General features: G+C 34.7%; 2 protein-coding genes across 3 annotated transcripts in view; one reads left to right on the forward strand and one right to left on the reverse strand.

Moving 5' to 3' along the window:
* LOC111512836 (orexin/Hypocretin receptor type 1) overlaps positions 1-21,754 on the forward strand; it is a 409,012-nt gene that overhangs the window by 147,504 nt on the left and 239,754 nt on the right. The gene's annotated exons all lie outside the window — the stretch shown is intronic.
* LOC111512833 (facilitated trehalose transporter Tret1) lies at positions 1,678-19,881 on the reverse strand. 2 transcript variants are annotated; one of them, XM_023168999.2, is made up of 2 exons: positions 19,475-19,881; positions 1,678-3,244 (listed from the first exon to the last, which is right to left on the reverse strand). In XM_023168999.2, exons 1-2 carry the CDS (start codon positions 19,539-19,541, stop codon positions 1,860-1,862), a joined length of 1,452 nt encoding a protein of 483 aa, XP_023024767.2. In that variant the 5' UTR covers positions 19,542-19,881; the 3' UTR covers positions 1,678-1,859. The 2 variants fall into 2 exon arrangements, with proteins under 2 accessions (XP_023024767.2, XP_023024768.2); XM_023169000.2 differs by lacking the exon at positions 19,475-19,881 and adding an exon at positions 3,371-3,545.

Here is a 21,754-nt window from a genome sequence, read left to right on the forward strand (position 1 = left end):
CTTCGTATAAATATTGTCGAGATTATTAAAAAACTTTGTACTGCGTTCTCATTAAAACCGGTAGCTCTGGCATATGACGTTGCTTCTAGTTTCCTAAATGCAATATTTTGGTGCCTATGTAAAAATCCGTAAATCCACCTTTTAGATGCCATTTTAGTATCCCTATCAAAGTTGTTGGGGATGTTATTGGCACAAGCAAATTCAAACGCCAGTTGACGAAGTTCCTCATAAGTGATCCCGAAAAATCGCTTTTCCATTTCGAAAATATAATCCACAATCTCATTTTCCTGTTTATCAGAAAAAATCATTCTGAATCGTCCTAGGTATTTTTCATTGTCTGTCACAACCTTATTTTTGTTTGTAACTCTCCTTTGCAAAGTACTTTTAGACACTTTGTACCGTTCTGCGGCTTGTCGAATACTCAATTCTCCATTTCGAACTTTTTGGACAGCTTCTGACATGTCTTGAATCGACCAGCGTCCACGATCGCTTTTTCTTTTATAATACTTATCTCTTTTTGGCATCTGAAATAGACAGTGAAAATAAAATTAACAGATTTAGGTATGGTGTCTCAAGATGGGACATGGTCTTAGGAAACTTATTAACGTCCCATCTTAAGAAACTAGCACATTATTTTTAAAAACCTAACCTACAATTCTAGAAAATAGTAGCCCCAAAAATTCCGGCTACTGTAATGTCTCTATTAGTTATTCTTTCAACCTGTCTCTATAGAATTTTATAGAAACTTACCGTTAGAACGTTATTCAGTGTTTTGCAGACTGCTAATATTTTTATAAAAACCCCGAAAACAAATAACCGGCCGTGGAACTGACACTATTAGGACTGAATGCATATGCCACTTACAGAAGTATGGTTATATGATAAGCTTTCTCGCGCCACCACTAGATGTCACCACAGTGTTTAAATTTTGGGAAACCGTCCCATCTTGGGTTACTCTCCCCTACTCACTTGAAGACATGGAGAGACATATACACCAGAAGTTTCAGGAAATATGTGAAAAGTCGAGAAGAGTAATTCATTCGACAATTTAACATACACATCATATTTATTCTGAGTTAGAAATTCGAAAATCAGTGCATCAAATGATAGAAATGATTCATAATTGAATATGTCTATATATCCCTAGAAATAATTGATACTTGTAATATCGTTTTCTTACCAGTATTATCTTTGTCATCTATTTCTATTTTCATTTAAAATCTGTTTAAAAAATCTGTTTAAAATCTGTTTTTCCGTTAATCAGCTGCCGCCCCCATACGAACGACAACTCTCAGAAGTTGAGAAACTTGTGCGAGCTAAGGACTAACGAGGTCTTACCTTTTAACGTGTGATTCCTAACATGATATACATTACAAATTTCGTCAAATTACATTTCTATTTCTCAAATCTAATCAATCGAAATTCAGGAATTCCCTATTCTCTTTCGAAATCATAAAACAAACTGGGTATTCATCGAGAGTTTTTGGAAAAAAAATAAATGGAATTTGTTCATAGAAACGAATTTCTCAATTCATGAAAATGCTTTGTAATTGTTGGCACCAAAATTTTACCCATAAATATAATGGAGAAGGAACGAATACAATTGTTTTTGTTTGGTGTAATACCTTGTTTTAAATAATATGAAATGATATATTGCCTGGATATAACTATATAAAATTCAATCAAATAATTTCATTTATTCGGTGTAAACTCGGGTTAAACGTTACATCAAAGGGCCATGAACAGAAACTTCCACACGTATTGAACCATCATCACATGGATATCGTCTTCATATCCACTAGAATGACTTATTCAAACCTAACTTCCATATAATTGATGACATTGTAGATTAGGTATTCTTAGTGGGATGGTATATAATCTAATGGAGATTTTTTGAACATATCATTCACTTGTAAGTTGAGATTCTGTTCTGTCTTTGGTTTCGTTCGTCTGATCTCTCTCTGTATCTCTTCCAAAGATTTTCCCTTTGTTTCAACCAAGAAAATTGGAATCAACACCATTCCAATAACGCAAAAAATCCCATACAGAAAAAAGGGAACATAAACATCAATTGAATAGTAAGTCTTTTCGAACATGAAAACAGTTGCAGGCATTGAAACACTGTAGATGCTATTAGCTATAGAAAGTGCTGTTCCCACCAGGTTGGATGGAAAAATCTCACTTGCTACCAACCAAGGTATTGTATGAAGCCCAGCGCTGAATGCTATGGCCTGAAGAAGGAACAGCAATAACTGTACGTATTCGAAACGCGTGTCAAGATTCAAAGAACTTTTGAAATACATGAAAATTCCAATTGCGAACAAAGTCAATGCGGTTAACCCTGTAGAGAGGAGTAAAAGTGGTTTCCTGCCAGAAATGTCTACCAAAAGTGGTGAAACTATGCTTGCAATGGAGAACACCACGTAATAAACACAATTTGCCACTCGAGGGGACATGGTTTCGCTATTCTCAAATATTGTTTCATAATATGCTTGAATTGCATAATTTCCGGATAAGTGCTGAGTGAAGGATAAAATTAAAATAGTCCAAAGACATCGCCTAAAATGCTTCTTTGTCAACATATCTGTTACTTTTCCTTTATTATCGCCGTGTTCCAATATACTCTTGGATATTCGGTCCAGGTCTTCCTGAATGTCTTGCTTTCTTCTCAGCTTTCTCAGACTGAGCGCTGCCTCTTCAGTATTTCCTTTCAGCAAGCAATAGTATGGACTTTCCGGTACTAATGGTATTGTGATATACATGATAAGAGTTAGTGCTGCTAGCAGATATGCTATCGCCTCCGATGACATGAATGTAACAAATACGTTGAATAATGATATACCAAGACCAAATGATACCGTCTGTGAAGTACCAAAAAATCCTCTAACTTCAGGGTCAGCTATTTCTGATAAATATGCAGGACTGACATTGAATATGGCGGCATCTGTGAATCCCCCAAGAGCTCTTCCGATGTACAAATGGATTTTTGAGGTAGCCATGGCAATGAATAACCAAGATGCCGTGAGTGGAATTGGCAAAAGGAGCAACAATGTTTTTCTTCCCACTAACTTCATCAAAATCGTCGTCACTGCGCACCCAAAAAGTACCGTTAACGGTGTGATAGATACTAGTAATGAACCTTCCTGTGTTGTCAAGTGGATAGTGGAATTCTCACTGGTCAGTTTTGGCAGAGAACTTGAGGGCCATCCAGAGTGGCTGCCTACTGAAAACATTCCCATATTAACTGAAACGAAAAAAGAGAAGAATTTATTTACCGAACTATTAGTTACAAAATCGAAAAATATTCAATATTATTTTTGATAGTAAAAACGATTTGTCAACAAAATGTCTGCTTTCAAAGTATTGTTACCTGAGAAATATTTCAGCTTTTGAATGAAATAAATCGATCCTGAGTTTTGCTGAACACACTATTAGGTATTACTTTAGACCAGTCACTTAATTGGTCCCATCATATTGAAATTCTTTCGAAGAAGCTGGCTTGTCAACTCTTTCTCATGAGAAGACTGAAAAGATCTGTCAGCACAGATATACTCATGATTTCCTACTTTTCTCTTGTTCATAGCCACCTGACTTATGGAATTTTACTTTGGGGTAACTCTATCCATACTTCCAGGATTTTTGTGATGCAGAAACGTGCGGTCAGAATCATTGTAGGATTGGGTCCTAGAGATTCATGCAAATCTCATTTTATAAGATTAGGAATTATGACAGTTCCCTCTATATTTATATTTCAATGTTTATTAGAGATCCATAAAAATTGCCACACTTTTTCCACAAATAGTTCAAACCATAATTATAACACTAGGCATGGCGATTCTCTATTGAATAGGAGGTTTAGACTAGGAATATCAAAAAAAAATTCGCTCGATTTGGATATATATAATAAACTACCAGCGGAAATTAAGAAACTAGGACCAGCAAACTTTAAAGCGACAATAAAAAATTTATTAATACAAAACTGGTTTTACTCGATTGACGAATATATGAGTACGCCAACTACTGAACTTTTGAAATGACTTGTATATTTTTTAAGTATTAGTTTTAGTTGTTTTACGACAGTGTATGTTTCTATATACATGTATATATGTGTGTATATGTGTATGTATATGTGTATATATGTGTGTGTGGGTATATTTATATGGATTTTTCAAGAACACGAGTGTGAATATGTTCCTATTTGACTTGCTACAAATATTTCATGTATATAATAGCCAATAAATATCTATCTATCACTTCCCATAAATTAATAACACACTACATCAAACAGTGAATTCTGGGGATATTTAGTTCCAACCCTGGAAGTATGTTGACATACTTTTGGTTATTATTTTGTATTGATCTCTTTGGTGAACTTGGTCGTATATTTAAAAAATGACTTCATTGGGAATCAATAAATATTCACTCAGTCTTCATTGGCATAAATATTAAACCGAATAGTGTCTTTCATATTTTTTGTAGTGGAAGAAATATGAACAACATGCAGTTCAAAAAATCTTTTCAAGGTCTTTGCGTCAACAATTTGATTTCGGAGAAATAAAAAAGTGTACCTACGTGAATTGGTGTAAAATTTCCATTTTCGAATTTTTTCTGAAAAATGAATTTATTGAAAATTTTTTCATCGATTATGTAATAGTGCTGCCATATTGAAATTGAACAAAATAGCTTCAATGCAAGTATTTTGAAAACGAATGATCTTTGGAAAAAAAATGTCTTCACAAATGTTCTAAAAAATATACAGGATTCTATCAGTCTCGACTTGGGTTAATTTTCAGGTAAACCAGAAAAGGTTTCGATTCAAAATTCTGGCCGGTAGACCTGAAAAACTTCAGCCCCGGTTTCATTATCTTTAATCTTGACTTCGACCGTGAAAGGTTATTCAATAATACCGATTCCAACTAACTTATGCTCAACCTCGACGTTATTGAGAAATTAAAATTTGAAAGTGAAATATGAAATGAAATTAGGAAAGGAAAATATCATACAACTCATGCAGAAGAATGTAAATTTTCATTCTGAAACAAAATCAAGGTAGACATTCAAATTCATAATCAAAATTATGAAAATGTTCAACAATATCAGTGAAAACATTGAGATCTCAATGGCCTTCTGATAAGGTAGGTTACAGAGTCAGCAATGAAAGTCAGTTTCAGGAACATTCTCTTGAAACTATTTTGTTCAAATAAAATTTCAGTGAATTATCATCTATCACGTGACCTTCTCAGAAAACATGGTTACTGGGAGATTATTCAGAATGCCATCTATTACCATATTCACAGTGTATTTCTTCAATGTCCCCTTTTATTTTTTGAACAGGTCAACTCAAAATATTGAAATTTGGAATGATGAAATTTTATTTTGAAGTGAAATTGACAGATGAAACTTTCAAGATGGCGACTGAGAGCCATCTGGGAAAAAATTGTGGAAGCTCCTGACGAATACTTCACAACTCTAGAATATGAAGTCAATATCTTCACCTACAACAAAATGGCGAAACATTCAATAATTTCCTTAAGGCAAACAGTATTGTCGATATTTCTAGAAATGTTTCTTTTTATCTGCCATATGGCAATTCCAACAACCCGATAAGGTTGTTAAGTGAGTGTTTGTTTATAAAAACGACAGAAAATGTTAGTACAACAATGAACATCACTGTTCAGTTGGAATAGTCTCGTTTAGTTTTCGGTTCTACTAATAGAACAACACGTCAACAATCTCTGAAATGGTCAATTGTCGTCCATTGGAAGAAAAAATTGAAGCAATTTTTATTTACGGTGCGACGCGCAACTTTCACGAGACCGAAAGGATTTTCAGTGAACGTTTTTCGAATCGTCTTATATAGAACTTGTATCCAAATTCACAACTACCAGTAGTTTACATAACAAAAAGCCCTCAGGTCATCTGTCCATTCCGGAAGAACAGCAATTGCAAATAATTGGTGAGATGGTAGTTAATCCTGAACAGTCTACTTATTCCGTTGTGAATGTTTGTGAGGTGTCTTCTTCCACTGCCTTCTTCTGTGTGGAGACTTTTGAAGAGGAATAGGTATCATCCATACAAAATTAAAATGGTACACCTACTGACTGAAGATCAATTCTGCGAAAGAATGACGAAAATCATTGCAAGGCATCCTACCAATCTCCACAATATTTGTTTTAGTGACGAATGTACATTTTTTCAAACGGCAATATTCACAGACAAAATTGCCGTTATTGGAGTGACACCAACCCTCACGTTTTCACATACCCCATATCTAAAAAAAATAACGTTTGGACAGGAATATTGAAAAACCATATTGTAGGACCACTATTTATTGTTAGAAATCTAACAGGGAACTGTATTTCAATATGCTGAAAACTAATGTTGACCCTCTCATCACTGAATTCTTCGAAGCGAATCCTAATGAATTCGATATGAATATCATATTTCAACAAGACGGAGCACCACCACATTACTCCAGACAAGTAAGAAACTATTTGAATATTACTTTTCCCGGTCGTTGGATTGGCCGTCGAAGTCCTACAGAATGGCCAGCCCGCCTGCCAGATTTGACACCTTTGGACTTTCTTCATGGGGCTATTTGAAGCAGAAGGTGTACGAAACTGAACCTGCTTCAATATTGGATATTTGTAGAGATATTGAAGTTACTGTATGCGAAAATGTGCGGCGTGAAAAATATAGGCCGTTCATCATCAAGAAGATCAAGGCAACCATTTCGAGCATCTTCTGAACTGAATTCTAACTTATAACCTCATATTATGTAGTTAAACGTCAATGTAATCAAGCAATTATTAAAAGTTCCGCCATTTTGTAGTGGTTGAAAATATTAACCTTATATTCTAGAGTTATGAAACATTTGTCAGGAACTTCACAAAAATCTATCACAAGACACCCCTTTCCAATTAATTTTTTTTTCCTGATGGCGCCCAGTCGCCATCTTGAAAGTTTCATCTGTCAATTTCACTTCAAAATAAAGTATTCATGCATTGATTTCATCATCCCAAATTTCAATTTTTGAGTTGTACCGTTCAGAATATGAAAGGGGGGACATTAAAGAATAACACTGTATGTCCAGAAACACAATGCCAGAAAAACCTCGACGTTTGACCAATATATCCACTGTTATGGCAGAAAATCGTATGAGTTTCATTTTCAATGGATGAGGTAGTACACGATTATTTGAAAAATCTTCCACAATTTCAAAACACGTAATGAGATGGTAAAGACTAATCAACTCGGAAACTTCAAAGTAACGTCTGAATTTGTGGAGACTTTGTAACACAAAAATGCACATCTCAAAAACTACGAAAATTTTCATTTGGTGTAATGATTCAAGAAATGATATTATGAACTGATTCCACTGATTTCGCCGCCAATAAAAATTTCAAATCATGATTTTATTGTTTTATCAGATGATGAATAATTGTTCTAAGCAAGTGTTTACGTTGTGATAATAAACCTTGTATTTGGAGTATGTCGTTGATTTTTGAAGTAGGATGAGTAACAAATGTATCAGAGGCCTTCAGCATGTAGCCTTGCTATGCCCAGAATACAGGGTTGAGATCCATAAAATGAAATTTTATGGATTGCCCAGATGATACTCCATCAGAGAACATGATGTATTCCAAACATCATTCTTTGTTCGCATTAAGTGGGTGATTATTGCACCTGGGAGTCATATGCGCTGAGTAACCTTCACTGTCATTTTCTATTAAACTAATATAATCTGATACTTGAAGACAAGGACTTTGAAATGATGAATCTTGAATTATTGTTTGTTCAATTGATGACTCATCCGATTTTGTAAAAATTTATTTAGAATATGAGATAGAAAAACTTTAATGGACTATACAATCCCCAGGGATCCTTTCAGTCCATTATCACATGAATTATCTGCATTCAGATCAATGATACATAAAGCATTTATGATTCCTTCATCAGAGAAGGCTATTCAAGAAGATATCAAGAAAATAAAGCAGGTAGCATTTGACAACCATATTCCAGTCAACTCAATTAAGAAAATCATCTCTAATAAAAACCAAAAATGGATCAGGAATCAACTATATCTGAATCATGAAGAACCTGATAGATATGCTTGCATAAGCTAGGCGGGAAAGCTCTCCGAAAATATCACCATTTAATAGGTTTTGTTAAAAAAATGTTTATTGACTTGTCAGTGTCAATATAGTTGAATTTATTTCTCAGAGATTCACATATTTATTTTTAATCAATCAACTCATCAGGTTATGGACCACGTTCACATTAGTGGAAGATTAAGTTGAAAAGGTAAACTGAAAGTTTAAATGAAAATATAAATCCCAATAATCGTGAATATTACCGGTGTTCAGTCCCAACACCGTTATTATTGACACCTCAACAGGTGTTTCAATCACCAAGTGATAATCTTCAAGAGGATTACGTTCCGTTCAGGATGCCACAGAACGTTTTGAAGAAATAAGAAGAGAGACATTGAAAGATTATCATGGACCAATCTTTGCCAAGATTGAAAACACGTGCTTGAAGATTCGCCAAGACATAGAGAATACTCACAACAGAAAGTGGGGGAAGTGAGTGAGAAGTTCCCGCCCGCTCGCTCTCGGGAATAGAGGAATCCTTGTTGAGAAAATGCCTAGATTTCGCCATTGTGCCAACATCTGTGTCCACTTTGGAGATAATTACGGCAGTGGAATCCACCAGTTTCCTTATTGACCAGACCAAGGCAGAAGAATTCAGATGGAAAATTAGAGAACAGCTGGATCGAGAACTAGTTCCAACATCTAACATCAGCAATGAAGAACGTAGAGCTCTGAAAGGCCTACGTAGAGACAACACAATCAAGATCCTACCTGCAGATAAAGGAAACGCTACTGTGGTAATGGATACTGTTCTCTACGAACAGAAGATTGGAGAGGTTCTTCAGGAGGGGTGATACACAAAGATCGTACGGGAATTGAAAAGAAGTTGTACCAGATTTGGAAAAAACACCAAGTCCATTTTTCGGACAAGGAAAGATCATCGCTAATACCGTACCTCAGTAAGCCCCCTCACTTGTATGGATTACCCAAAATCCACAAGAAGGACGTTCCGCTTAGACCGATCATCAGCTCCAGAGATTCAGCTACTCAAAACTTGTCTTGATTTTCACTTCCCATAATACAACCATTGCAAGGAAAAATATCGTCTTTTGTGAAGCATTTAAGGCATTTCGTCAAACTACTTGGGTCAATTGAAGTCACACAGGAAGATCAACTGATTAGCTTCGACGTGGAAAGCCATTACACCAACAGAGAAAGCTATCCGAAGACGGGAACCTGAAAGAGAGAACGAATCTACCTATAGAAGTAATTATGGAATAACTAGGATGCTGTGTACGAAACTGTTATTTCCAACTGAAGGACGAATTTTTTACACAAGATGAGCTACTGCAAATGGGATTGCCACTTTCACCTGCCAACATATATATGGAGTGGTTTGAAACTCTGGCCATTGAAGAAGCACACAAGAAACTATGAGTCTGGTTGAGATATGATGACGACATCTTCATAATATGGAACCATGGGAATACTGAACTAGACGCCTTTCTGAAACACATCAACAGCATGAGACCTTCCATCACTTTCACAATGGAGGACATCCACAACGAATTGCCATTCTTAGAGGTTTTGGTGAAGAGTACCGACACTAAGTGGGAAACATCTGTATACCGAAAACCCACTCACCCGGGACAGTATCTGAACCACGAATCCAACCATTATCAATCGACTGAAAGAGGAATCATCAAGACTCTATTAGACCGTGCTTTCGGGCTCTGTAATACGAAGGAAGGTCTCGAGAAGGAAGTAGACATCATCAAAAATGATCTTCAATGGAATGGCTACTCCAAAGCGATGGTAGAAAAAACTTTGGCTGAAAGACAGCAGGAGCCTCGCAAGGAAGAGATGCCGTCACAACCAGTGCTTGCACATCCCTACATCAGAGGATTATCGGAGATGATAACAAAAATTGGTTCCAAGTACAACATCAGAACCTGCTTCAGATCCGGTATCACTATCCGTAGCAGCCTCACGACAACCATGCTAACAAACGCGGACTGCGATTCCAAGAATTGCATTTACTGGATACCCTGTGAGTGCGGAAAATCCTATATTGGTGAAATTAAGAGGCCATTGAATGTTCGCATTGCCGAGCACAAGAAACACACACAGCAAGGGGAAACCAGCAAATCAGGAATAGCATACCATGTTTGGTATGCTATTCCTGTTTCTGTTGATGAGCTCCAAGAAATATGTTCAGAAGTTTTTGCAAAAACGTAATATCCTTGTAGAAATCGACAGTGAATTTTGTGATACTTTTATGTTTAGTAAACAACATAGACTCAGCTTCGAAAAACGTCAAGAAAAACCCAAGTAGGTGATGTGATACATGCTGATGTATGTGGTCCGATGCCCGTCTCTTTGAGGTGCTCCCTATTATATATTATTTAAAGATGATTTCTCCAAATACAAGACAGTCTATTTCTGAAGAAAAAGTCGGAAGTAAAGTTCAAGATAGAAATGTTTCTAGCAGAAGCCAGAACTTTGGGCCACACTGTGGAAGAACTTTTTACTGAAGGTGGACTAGAATTTATCAACTATGTCGTAAAAAAATTGATGGGCAAAAATCTAAAATTTTTTGTGTATTGTTGTCTGAACTAGAAACAGTTGAATGAGTTATTGATATTTCTTTAACAATATGCATGAAAGCGTCAACTCATTTTGGAGTTTCATTTTTCATTTTATAGTACCCAAAAATAATAACGATTCATCCTATATATTATTCTTTAAAGTTCATATCATATATATGTAAGTTTGGTGGAAAACAATATGTGGAAAACGCTATGTGGAAAACAATAAATGAAATATCTACAAGAAGTAAAGGAAGAGAAATTGATAAGATAGTAAATAAAACAGGATACATACTGGAAAACAAATAAGAAATAGCGAATGAGTTCCTTGACTATTTTACTGACGTTGGTAAATCATTGGCTGATAAAATAGATAAAACGCAACTCCGTAACTTTCCAAAAAAAAGCTTATGTAAGTCATTTTTCCTAGAAGAAACAGCTGAAGATGAAATTCTCAAAACAATATTTGAATTAAAAAATAAAAAATCCCCCGGAATCGACGGTATCAGAGCTGAAACCTTAAAGACGATAGCACATGAAATCGCAAAACCCCTCACTTATATAATCATTACAATGTTCTCAACAGGACAGTGCCCAATAACATTAAAAACGGCCATTATCAACCCTATATTCAAAAAAGGAGATAAAACTGACGTGTCAAATTATAGGCCAATATCGCTCATTTCAAATTTGGCCAAAATTTTCGAAAAAATATTAAAGAAACGTATTGTTACCTTTATGAAGAAAAATAACATATTGTCTGATCGCCAATTCGGATAAGTCATCTAGTTAATAAAATCAGCCAATACATAGATAAAAAAACACCCAGTTTATGTATTTTCGTGGATCTAGCAAAAGTCTTTGACACAGTAAGTCACAGCCAACTACTTGAGGTACTAGAAAGGATATGATTCAGAGGAAACACGCATAAATTAATGAAAGACTACTTAACATCAAGAACAGAGAGCGTAAGGATAGATAATCAATACAGTGATTCTAAGACAGTCAATTATGGAGTTCCCCAAGGAACAGTTCTAGGTCCAATCCTTTTCAATATTTACCTCAATGATTTATACACCATGTTAGTTAAAGGCGATATTATCAGTTTCGCTGATGACACTGCGGTGCTTTATGCGGAAGAAACCTGGGCTGAGCTGAAAAGGGTTGCGGAGGAAGACTTTAAACAAATCATACAATGGTTTGATAGTCGCCTGCTAACAATCAACTTTGAAAAAACCATATTTTTACCTTTCACATCATATGAAAAATTCCTCCCTAAATATAAATCACTCAGAGTTATTTTGAACAATGGCAAAGAGGTCAATGTGTCCGCAGCACAGAATACTAAGTACTTGGGCATAATCATTGATCCACATCTCAAATGGCATGATCATATAAACGCCACAGTAAAAAAACTCAGATTTGTGCTCTATAGAATGAGACATTACTGTAATTGTTTGAACCTAGAACAAATGAGGACAATATACTACGCACTTGTAAAAAGTCATATCAACTATGGTATCATTGCCTGGGGAGCTGCCTATTCTAACCATATAATACCACTGGAAATGATACAGAAGCGGATACTCAAATTTATCTATAAAAAACCATATGATTACCCGACTGAAATTTTATATCGAGAGACCAAAATAATGGACGTCAGACAGTTATACTTTGTAAAAATCGTTATAAGACAGCATTTGAATAAAAACATGTCGACCAGTAGAACACACACATATGAAACGCGAAATAAACATTACACACTCACACTACCAAGAACCAAGAAAAACACATTAATGAGAAATTATAACTTTCTAGCCCCCAGGTGTTACAATATGATACCCAACGAACTAAAAATAATCATATCAATGCAATCATTCCGAAAACATCTCATCGCCTGGATTAATACGTTGCCACGCTTGAAAATCCATCCATATATTGACCTGAAAAACACTTATTATTTCTAAACACTCATTATTTCTAGATAAAATGTAAACCATGAATTTGAAAATATAATTTTATAATTGAATATTAAATTTAATTTTATTGTAATACTCCATGATCTCAATGCTCCTAGGCTTAAGTTAAATATACCCTTTTCTACACACAGGGGAAACCCTCGTGGAATCTTCTTATATTTATTCATAATTACTTAATTGTTTTACTTGTATATGGAAACTTGCCGTCGAAATAAATATTATTATTATTATTATTATTATTGGTCTGAGATCAGAACAATAGACCCCATTTAGTTTTTCTCAATTCTACCGATGATTATGTGTGATATTAACTAGTTAATATTGGTCTGAAAGTGGCATTTTTCAGCTTTGACACCTTGTATTTCGATAACTATACATAGAATTTTTTTGTGCCTATGGTGACTTTTGATCAATATACCGAGCCCAACAAAATACAAACAGACAGAAAGCCATTTTGCATAAGGAGTGTGCGTGGTCCTATGGAAATGAATCAATATGGTGGTTGAGTCAAAAGCAACGATCCGTTTCACTGTCAATTACTGAATCGGAGTTTATGAGTTGATGAGGCTCTTTAAGGAAGTATTTACTGATAAGTTGTCTACACCTACATTGTACATAGACAACGCAAGTGCAATTAAATTGATAAAAAAACTGAACTCCACAAGCGCACTATACACATAGTCGTGCAATATCATTTTGTCAGAGGAACGTATGATGAAAGTGTATTTCATGTTGAAAATATCCTAAGGGCAGCTCGGGTAGCCTATATAATGACAAAACCTTCAACAAAATATCAGTTTGTATATTTGAGGAATACACCAGGTATTGCAGATGATGAATTCAGTTCAAGGGGAAGTGTCGAGGAATGAACAAGAATTTAATCTACATCACTATGTATTAGGTTTAGTTTTTCTAAAAAAAGTGTTGTTGTTAGAGTTGTCACTGTCAAGAATTTATTTTTCTGAAATACATTGAAGTGGTCTGTTGTTGAATAATTCTCTGTTAGATCTAGAACTCAACATTATTGTTATCAAAAGTCAACTCCCTGAAATCGGAGAACTGATACCTAAAATCGTCTGATATTTTTTCCATGATTCGACCAAGATACCTATCATGATCAAATCAACCATTCCAACATGCTGACCTGGAAAGAATCTCTAGAGTTTGAAGACAATATATCAATTTCTCTTACTATTTTTAGATATCCGCCTTATCCAATCTACACAACAAATATTGTCGCACTCTGATGGTCGAGAAGGACTATATCAGGCTTATTAGCTTGTAACCTGGGGCTAGGAAGTGAGTCTTGAAAAATGGTAGATGGTACTCGATTGGGCAGAACGGTATTTATTAATAGGTACTGTATTTCGCCGAAGATTAAAAAGTTAAAGATATCAATATGAATTATTATTATTGATTCAGCAATTCTCTTTCCTCGAAATGAATTCAGTCATTTGAAGTCGAGTAATCTCTGAAATGGCTTTGATGTGGATGTTTTGCAGAATGAGTTCCTACCTAATGACAGAGTTACCCTGTTCATTGTCGAGCAGCCTATGCACTTGACATAGTCAAGCCAAATACTTTGATTATTATGGAAAATGAGAAATACAACTTTCTGTTTTGTTAACACTTTCATTTGTGAGTAATATTACTGCAGTTTCGTCCTATAGTTGTTGTTTCCAAAGTACTACTGACTCATGAGGCTGAATTCAGTAGGTAATATCATGCATTGGAGGCATTTCAAACTATACAGCCTTTCTATTCGGAGAAAGTATAATCGTGGAATAGAGTGTTCGAAATGAAATCTCAATGAAGATGCATCATTTTTCAGGTCTTCACTTTTTATCTCTGTTATTCAGAGGGAAAGAAATACTTATTGTTTCAATGTCATAACTTTTACTATGGGTATCATCCATGAGAAAATCACTAAAGAAATGTGGAATTATTGAAAAGTAATGAAATCCAAAGAAACCCATGTGTTAAAGTAAGTTTGTCGTATGTTGTATGTGAAAAATGTGCACTTACTAAAGAATGATGAATTGTTTTTAAATTTATTAGAATAATTTCATTCTTTACCCCCATCTGCTGATTCCATTGAATGAAATATGGAATTATCCTGACGGGGCATTGAGAAAAAAACAGTTTTCACAACTCTCTCGTGAAGTATTTAATTTAAACATGATCGTACGACCTTTCGCAAAACAGTAGTAATATGAAATACTTCGATGAGAAAGAGTTTTTAATAATCACCTCGAAGGAAATATAGACTATTCAACTGAAACAACTTGAAACAAACGAATCTCAAACACGCACCTCTAGAAGACTATTGGGTGATAATGGAATTCGAAAATATCCCTCAATGAGACAGTTGCTGACGTAATAATCATTAACGGTGAATGAATTTCATCATATAAATTGAAAGAGATATATTATATTATACAGTGTGACCCATTTTTAATGGAAACACCCCCCTAAAATTTGAAGTTGTAAACCGATTTTGATAATTTTTTTTTGAAATGTCAAATACTAAAAGGTCTACCTTGGGACAAAATTTGAAATGTTTATTGAAGTTTCAGGGCATACTACGATATTGTTTCTCAGTCGAAAATCTGGATATTTTCTTAGCGATTTTTTTTATTGAAAAAATCACCACCCCACTGGATTCAGAGTGCCTCTAAACAGGGGTGACCAAAATTTCATGAAAAAATATTCATTATCAACAAAGTTATGACGAAAACTCACACAGCTAACAGTTACAAAAAATACCCTATATCAACAGATATAGCCATGAGAATATTTTTTTATGATTTCAACAATAAAGTGCCGCCAGATGAAAAAAAAACAAATAGCATAAATATTTTTAATGAAAACAACGGAATTACATTCAAGTTTTCATGCAAATTAACTAAAACTAAGACCTAATATTTATTTTATTTTTAATGTCATAAATTTATTTGTGTTGGAAATCGTCAAGATTATATAAAATTTTAATTTATGACATTAAAAATAAAATAAATACAACAATAAAAATTAATTGGCGCTCCGGGGCGACTTCATTGATTCCAGTGGCGCATTTGCTTTTTCAGCTGCAGGAAAACCCGGAAAAACCTGCAGCACCACATCATCTGAAGATCTTGATCCAACAATGTCCTCTCTCTCATAAAACAAAATGTAGGGTGTCTCCAGAGGCTCCAATAAATTCAATGCATCGCCAGAACACTTCGTGACACGACTATCGTCAAACTTAAACCAGTCCGTTTCTTCTTTGACCAAGGCGTAATAATGACCACGTCCAACGCCAGAACCACAGTGAACAATGACTGCATGAATATTATAACAGTGGTCATAAATTATACTTATTCTTTCAGACCTAATATTTCAATTTAAATCTTAGTTGCCATGGAAATGATAGTACAGTTTGACACTTGTGAAAGATTTGAGTGTACTATTGTCAACGATATTCACCTTACAGTTCTTCGAATTATTTTGTGTCATGACTCTCATGCCTGCAATTGAAATTGTACGCCTTTCGGGAGACGACGTTAGAAGTGCTAGAGAGGTTTGTAGAGTATTTAATGAGAGACATCCAGATCGTCCTCGTATTAGCTGCGGTACGGTAAATAAAATAAATAAAATATTCAGTGAAACTGGTGCAGTATCAAAAATGATGTTATAAAGTAATCCTGTACAAAGACGAAACAGGAATGACAGGAATGATCAAATCATTTTATATTATTTCGGAAATAATCCTAATGCCAGTATAAGGAATGCCACTTTAGATTTGAATATTCCACGAGAAACTATTCGGAGATGTCTCAAGGCGAAGAATATTAAACCTTTCAAGCCAAAATTTTTACACACACTTCAAGAAGGCGACGAAGCAAGACGCCTGAAATATTGTTTATGAGCCCAAGGGGAATATTTAAACAATAGAAATTTCCTAAAAAATATTTTATATACCGACGAAGCCACTTTCACTACAAATGGAGTAGTGTCATCACGGAATTGTCGCTATTGAGCAGCGGATAATCCTAACTGGGTAATAAACTGTAAAAGCCAGTATTCCCAAAAAATCAACGTCTGGTGTGGAATATTGAACGAACGAATTATTGGTCCTTCCTTTTTTGAGGAAAACATTAATGCGCAGAGGTTTCTAGAATTTTCAAACACAGAGTTTTGGGATGCTATTCACGAGCTGCCAATCAATGAACGATCGAATTTAATTGTCCAGTTAGATGGGTGTTCAGTTCATTATGTCAGAGCTGTGAGGCAATGGCTTAACAAACATTTTCCAAACGGATGGATAGGCCGTGGTAGTCCGTTTATAGAGTGGCCACCCAGATCTCACAGTTTTGGACATTTTTCTCTGGGGACTTCTCACACAAAAGGTTTACAAAAACCGCTCAAGAGATAGAAATGAACTTTGTGCAAGAATTCGACAGGTATGTGCAGACATACTCTCAAGAACTAAGGAACGTAATCAGAAACATTCGTAAACGCTACGACACATGTATCGAAATACGTGGTGGATTAGTAGAGGCTACTAGAATATGAGTTAGAATTAATTGTTGCACTGATTCGAAACATTTCAATAATTAGTTATTAGTTACGTTTATTAAATTTTTTTGCTTCATTGTTAGTTGAATTGTGTGAATGTAATTCCGTTATTTTCATTAAAAATATTTACGCTAATTGTTTTTTTTTCATCTGGCGGCACTTTATTGTTGAAATCGTGAAAAAAATATAGATATATTGTGACTGTTAGCTGTGTGAGTTTTCGAATTTTTGAGTTGTTATAACTTTGTTAATAATGAATATTTTTTCATGAAATTTTAGTCACACCTATTTAGAGGCACTCTGAATCCAGTGGCGTAGTGATTTTTCCAATAAAAATCGCTAATGAAAAATCCCGATTTTCGACTAAGATAAAATATCGTAGTATGCCCTGAAACTTCAATAAACATTTCAAATTTCGTCTCAAGGTAGACCTTTTAGTACTTGACATAAACAAAAATTATTAAAATCGATTTACAACTTCAAATTTTAGGGGGGTGTTTCCATTAAAAATGGGTCACACTGTATATCAGGATATATTACTCTTATGGAAAGGAAGGTTTTGGCTTTCTACTTCTCTATCTTTATGCAAAAAAATATGTGAATCTTCGAAAGAAAGATAAAAAAAAATTGATTTTGAAGTAAATACCTAACAAAGTGTAGACCAAGCAAAGAAATAACTTTCAGAAACAAACTAGAAAAAACCATCTATAAACAACTTCTTCCATATAATCAGTGAATTACATGGAAGAGAATTTCATTTAGAAACTGCTTTCATATGAACATTGAATTATACAAAAAACACTGTTTTCTATTGAGTTTGTACTCAAAACATTCATTATATGGAATTGAATGAGATATCTATCACAAAATTGCTACACAATGTAGTATATGAAAAGAAGTAATTTTTTTCATGGAACAGTGTCATCCTTAATGACGCACATCCGATGTTTTGGAATGAAACACTTACCTTATTGCCTTTTCAGCACCAATCTAGATAACATAACAAGATAAAGCACACAGTCCATTCAAAAACTCAAGACTTCATGTCACGATTGAGTTAAATCTTCTCATCTCGTCGATGACACTACGTAATGTTATTCATACCTATATTTAATTGTAACCCAGCCATAGGAACACTAGGTTTTAATGGAAAAATTTCACTTGCCACCAACTTAGATATTGTATGGAGTCCAGAACTATATGTTACGACCTGAAGCAAGAACGATAGTAACTGTACCTACGTATTCCACAAATGTGTGATGACCCAAAGAATTTCCGAAATACATGAGAGTTCTTGTTGCAAATGAAATTACTGTAGTCAATCCTGCACAGTACTAGTACACCACATACTAGAATAGAATGTGGTGAATGATCTGCAGTATATATAGGCCAAACTGGTAGAAATTTTGACATAAGGCTACGTCAACACGTCAGTTTGAACAAAAAATCTACAATGTATGAACATCTGAAACAATCAAAATACAAGATAAGTAAAGATAATCTCAAAATCCTACACACATTTAATAAAGGCAGAAAATATCTTTTTTGTAACCCATGGAAATCAATAAATCAATTGAAACCCCGAAATATATACCCCTTAACAAGCAACTCGATTTATGTGTGTCTCCACTCTTGAATGTATAAGTTTGACAACTCCAGTAATTTCTATATTCTCCAGTGTTGCTAAAAATGAATTAATTCCATACATATGGACGGCACTGTAGATTTATGGCACACCCCACTTTTTTTCTTTATTTCTTCAGCTTGTTATACGGAATTAAAAATATTGAATATGCTCATAAAGAGAAACTCTTTGATGAGATGCGGGGTTTTTTCTGGAATGAAATCAACTTTTGATTTCCGAATGAAACACCCTGTGTGGTTGTATGGTATTTTATTTTTGAATTCTTCATAGTTTTTCGAATACAATATATGAATGTATATTCTAGAAAAAGTTTCGTTTCCTAATCAGAATAGATCTTTAATCTCTAGAAAACAATATGAACAGCATTTTTCTATAAGTATCCATTCATTTTATATAACGAAAATTTGGAACTTTCTATATTCATCTCTACAATATAATCACATAAAATGACCTGAATTTCAAATATAAATTTACCTTGAAGAATTTTCATTCACACAGAATTGAATGCATACAACAATTTCCCATTTCTTTCTTGTTTATTGTATTGAATCACCTCAATTGTATTGCTGTCCACGAGAAAATTTCATGACTCACTTATAAATGCATACTCACTTCCAAAAACGGCCAAATATTGAATCGACCTTTCTCTGAATTTGAAACGGCTAAAAATGGTTTTCATGATTTTTCCACACAGTCACGACACAGAATGAAAATCGTTAGCGAAGCACGACACTTATTTTCCAACATTTGCCTAAATAATTTGTGGGAAATGCTTTTAAAACAATTTGGAGTTGTGGTGCAAATATAATGAGTCTTCAGAAAAATTATACCAAGTGAACTTGATAGTATACTTTTCCCCGGAAGAATGATAAAATGAGATTTGGAAGTTGAGTTGCGTGGATGTTGTTCTCATTATTATTTTCCATTTTTCTTCATCATATGTGGATTTCTATGAATCTCCAAATTCACCTCTCCATTCAGTACGACACTTCTCATATCTTAAGATACGAGACAAAATCACTCTTTATTCTAGTAATTTATTGGCTTCTGCTGTTCTCAGAAGAGTTTTTTATGAGTATTGTGATGAGTATATTGGAATAACTCGTTCAAATTTTTTTTCAAATTCATTCAACTCCATAATATCTACCCTTAATTTCCCTGACCTTGTTTGCCCGAATACACATCGTGACATGTTCATCCAATCCTTTCCTGCCTGTTATTGCCGTGGGCACTTACCTAATTATCTTCTCATCTTCCATATTTAATGTGACCAAACATATGTTGTTGGCTTTCTCATCTTTTTCTTCAGTTTTAGTTTCTATCCTTCTGAATCATATCACTGATCATTCTTCCTTTTGCCCCTCTGTTACATGACTATTGGGGTGACTACTTTCTCAAGAACCTGAACTTTACATGATAGCCGGACGATTGGGAAGAATCGTGAGTTGTACTCACTTTGGTTCAATCTCAACTTTGGGACGATCAATGTCCACTGTGTATCATTCAACCCGTGCTAGAAATCGCACATTCAGAAATGAGACCTTGTTGATTCGTAGCTTGTCCAATTTTTGACTTCTCAAGGTTGTTCACTAACTAACAATTTACGTTACTTTGACCTCCGATTAGGTCGACGACCTTTCCGGAAGAAGGCGTTTGGGAGCGTTCCTCCTCTTCGTAATAGGGGTCTTGAGTTGTTAGTTAGGTCGTACAGGAGTGACAGCCGCTTAACTTCAACACTTATTTCAAATAAAATGTTCCATATCAATACAATTGAATAACTTACGTCTCGGGTTTGAATTCTTCATCTCTTCTACTATTTCATCTTCCAATATCAAGCTGTCCAAATACTTCAGAACTTGCACTTTGATTATTATTCATGGCCCATTTTTTATCTGTCTTCATTTTCATTATTATCCTCGTCTTGCTACTGATCATGATGAATATTTTTGGAATTTTTTCCCAACACCAAACCGTTATTTTTAACACCTCGACACGTATTCCGATCACCAAGTGATCATCTTCAAGACAAAGATTAAAACAGAAGATTTAAGCAGTTTCAATTTTCCTCCTGAAGATGATGATGATCACTTGGTGATGGAAACACGTGTCGAAGTGTTAAAATAACGGTTTGGTGTTGGAAAAAAACTCCAGTAATATTAATTGCTACACCAAAGGTTCCAAACAGAACATACTTCCAGGGTTTTGATATATAGTTGTCTCAGTTATCATACTTCCAGTATTTTTTTGCCATTCAACAGTATTCGTCATTCGGGTTCTCACCTCATCTGCTTTTTTATTGCTCTAACCAGGATTATCGTAAAAAGTAGAATCAAGTAGGTATGCCTCACTGTCAAGGTTGTCTCTAATATTTTTCTGTTCACCATTTGGGTTTAACTCATTTTTCATTCTATAATTCAAGCTTTATATACCTTTGATAAGTGGTTTTCGGATCTTTGAAGTCTGAGTGGACTTTTCGATTTCCTTGAAGACTTTTTCTTCCAATTAATGGCACATTACAACAATGCCATTTTCGACTTATCTGTCTGCTCGAAACATTTTCCCTTTTTTAAAGTTATGCTTTTGTACTGATTAGGATAATTTCACTTTAGTAACTATGATTTCTGGCATCTCTTTCTCAGTTCGTTATCGTGACCATAATTTTTGTGCTATCTCTCCTTTCAGGGTTTCATTCACATTTGCTTTCATATTATCTGAATCAGATTCTGTACTTTCGTCATGGCGCCAGGTTCTTCTACTCTTCTCTTTTCTTTGCCAAAAACTCATCGCTCATTCAATGTTTCACTCTCACTATTTATTTTTCATGGATTTTTGTGGGGTCTTGACAGGATTTGTTACATTTATCTATCGCAAACACTTTCCTCACATCACATT

The sequence above is a fragment of the Leptinotarsa decemlineata genome, unplaced genomic scaffold, assembly GCF_025532065.1.
Source record: "Leptinotarsa decemlineata unplaced genomic scaffold, Ldec_3_MD MMD2_tig00003736_RagTag_RagTag, whole genome shotgun sequence".
Taxonomy (NCBI): Eukaryota; Metazoa; Arthropoda; class Insecta; order Coleoptera; family Chrysomelidae; genus Leptinotarsa; species Leptinotarsa decemlineata.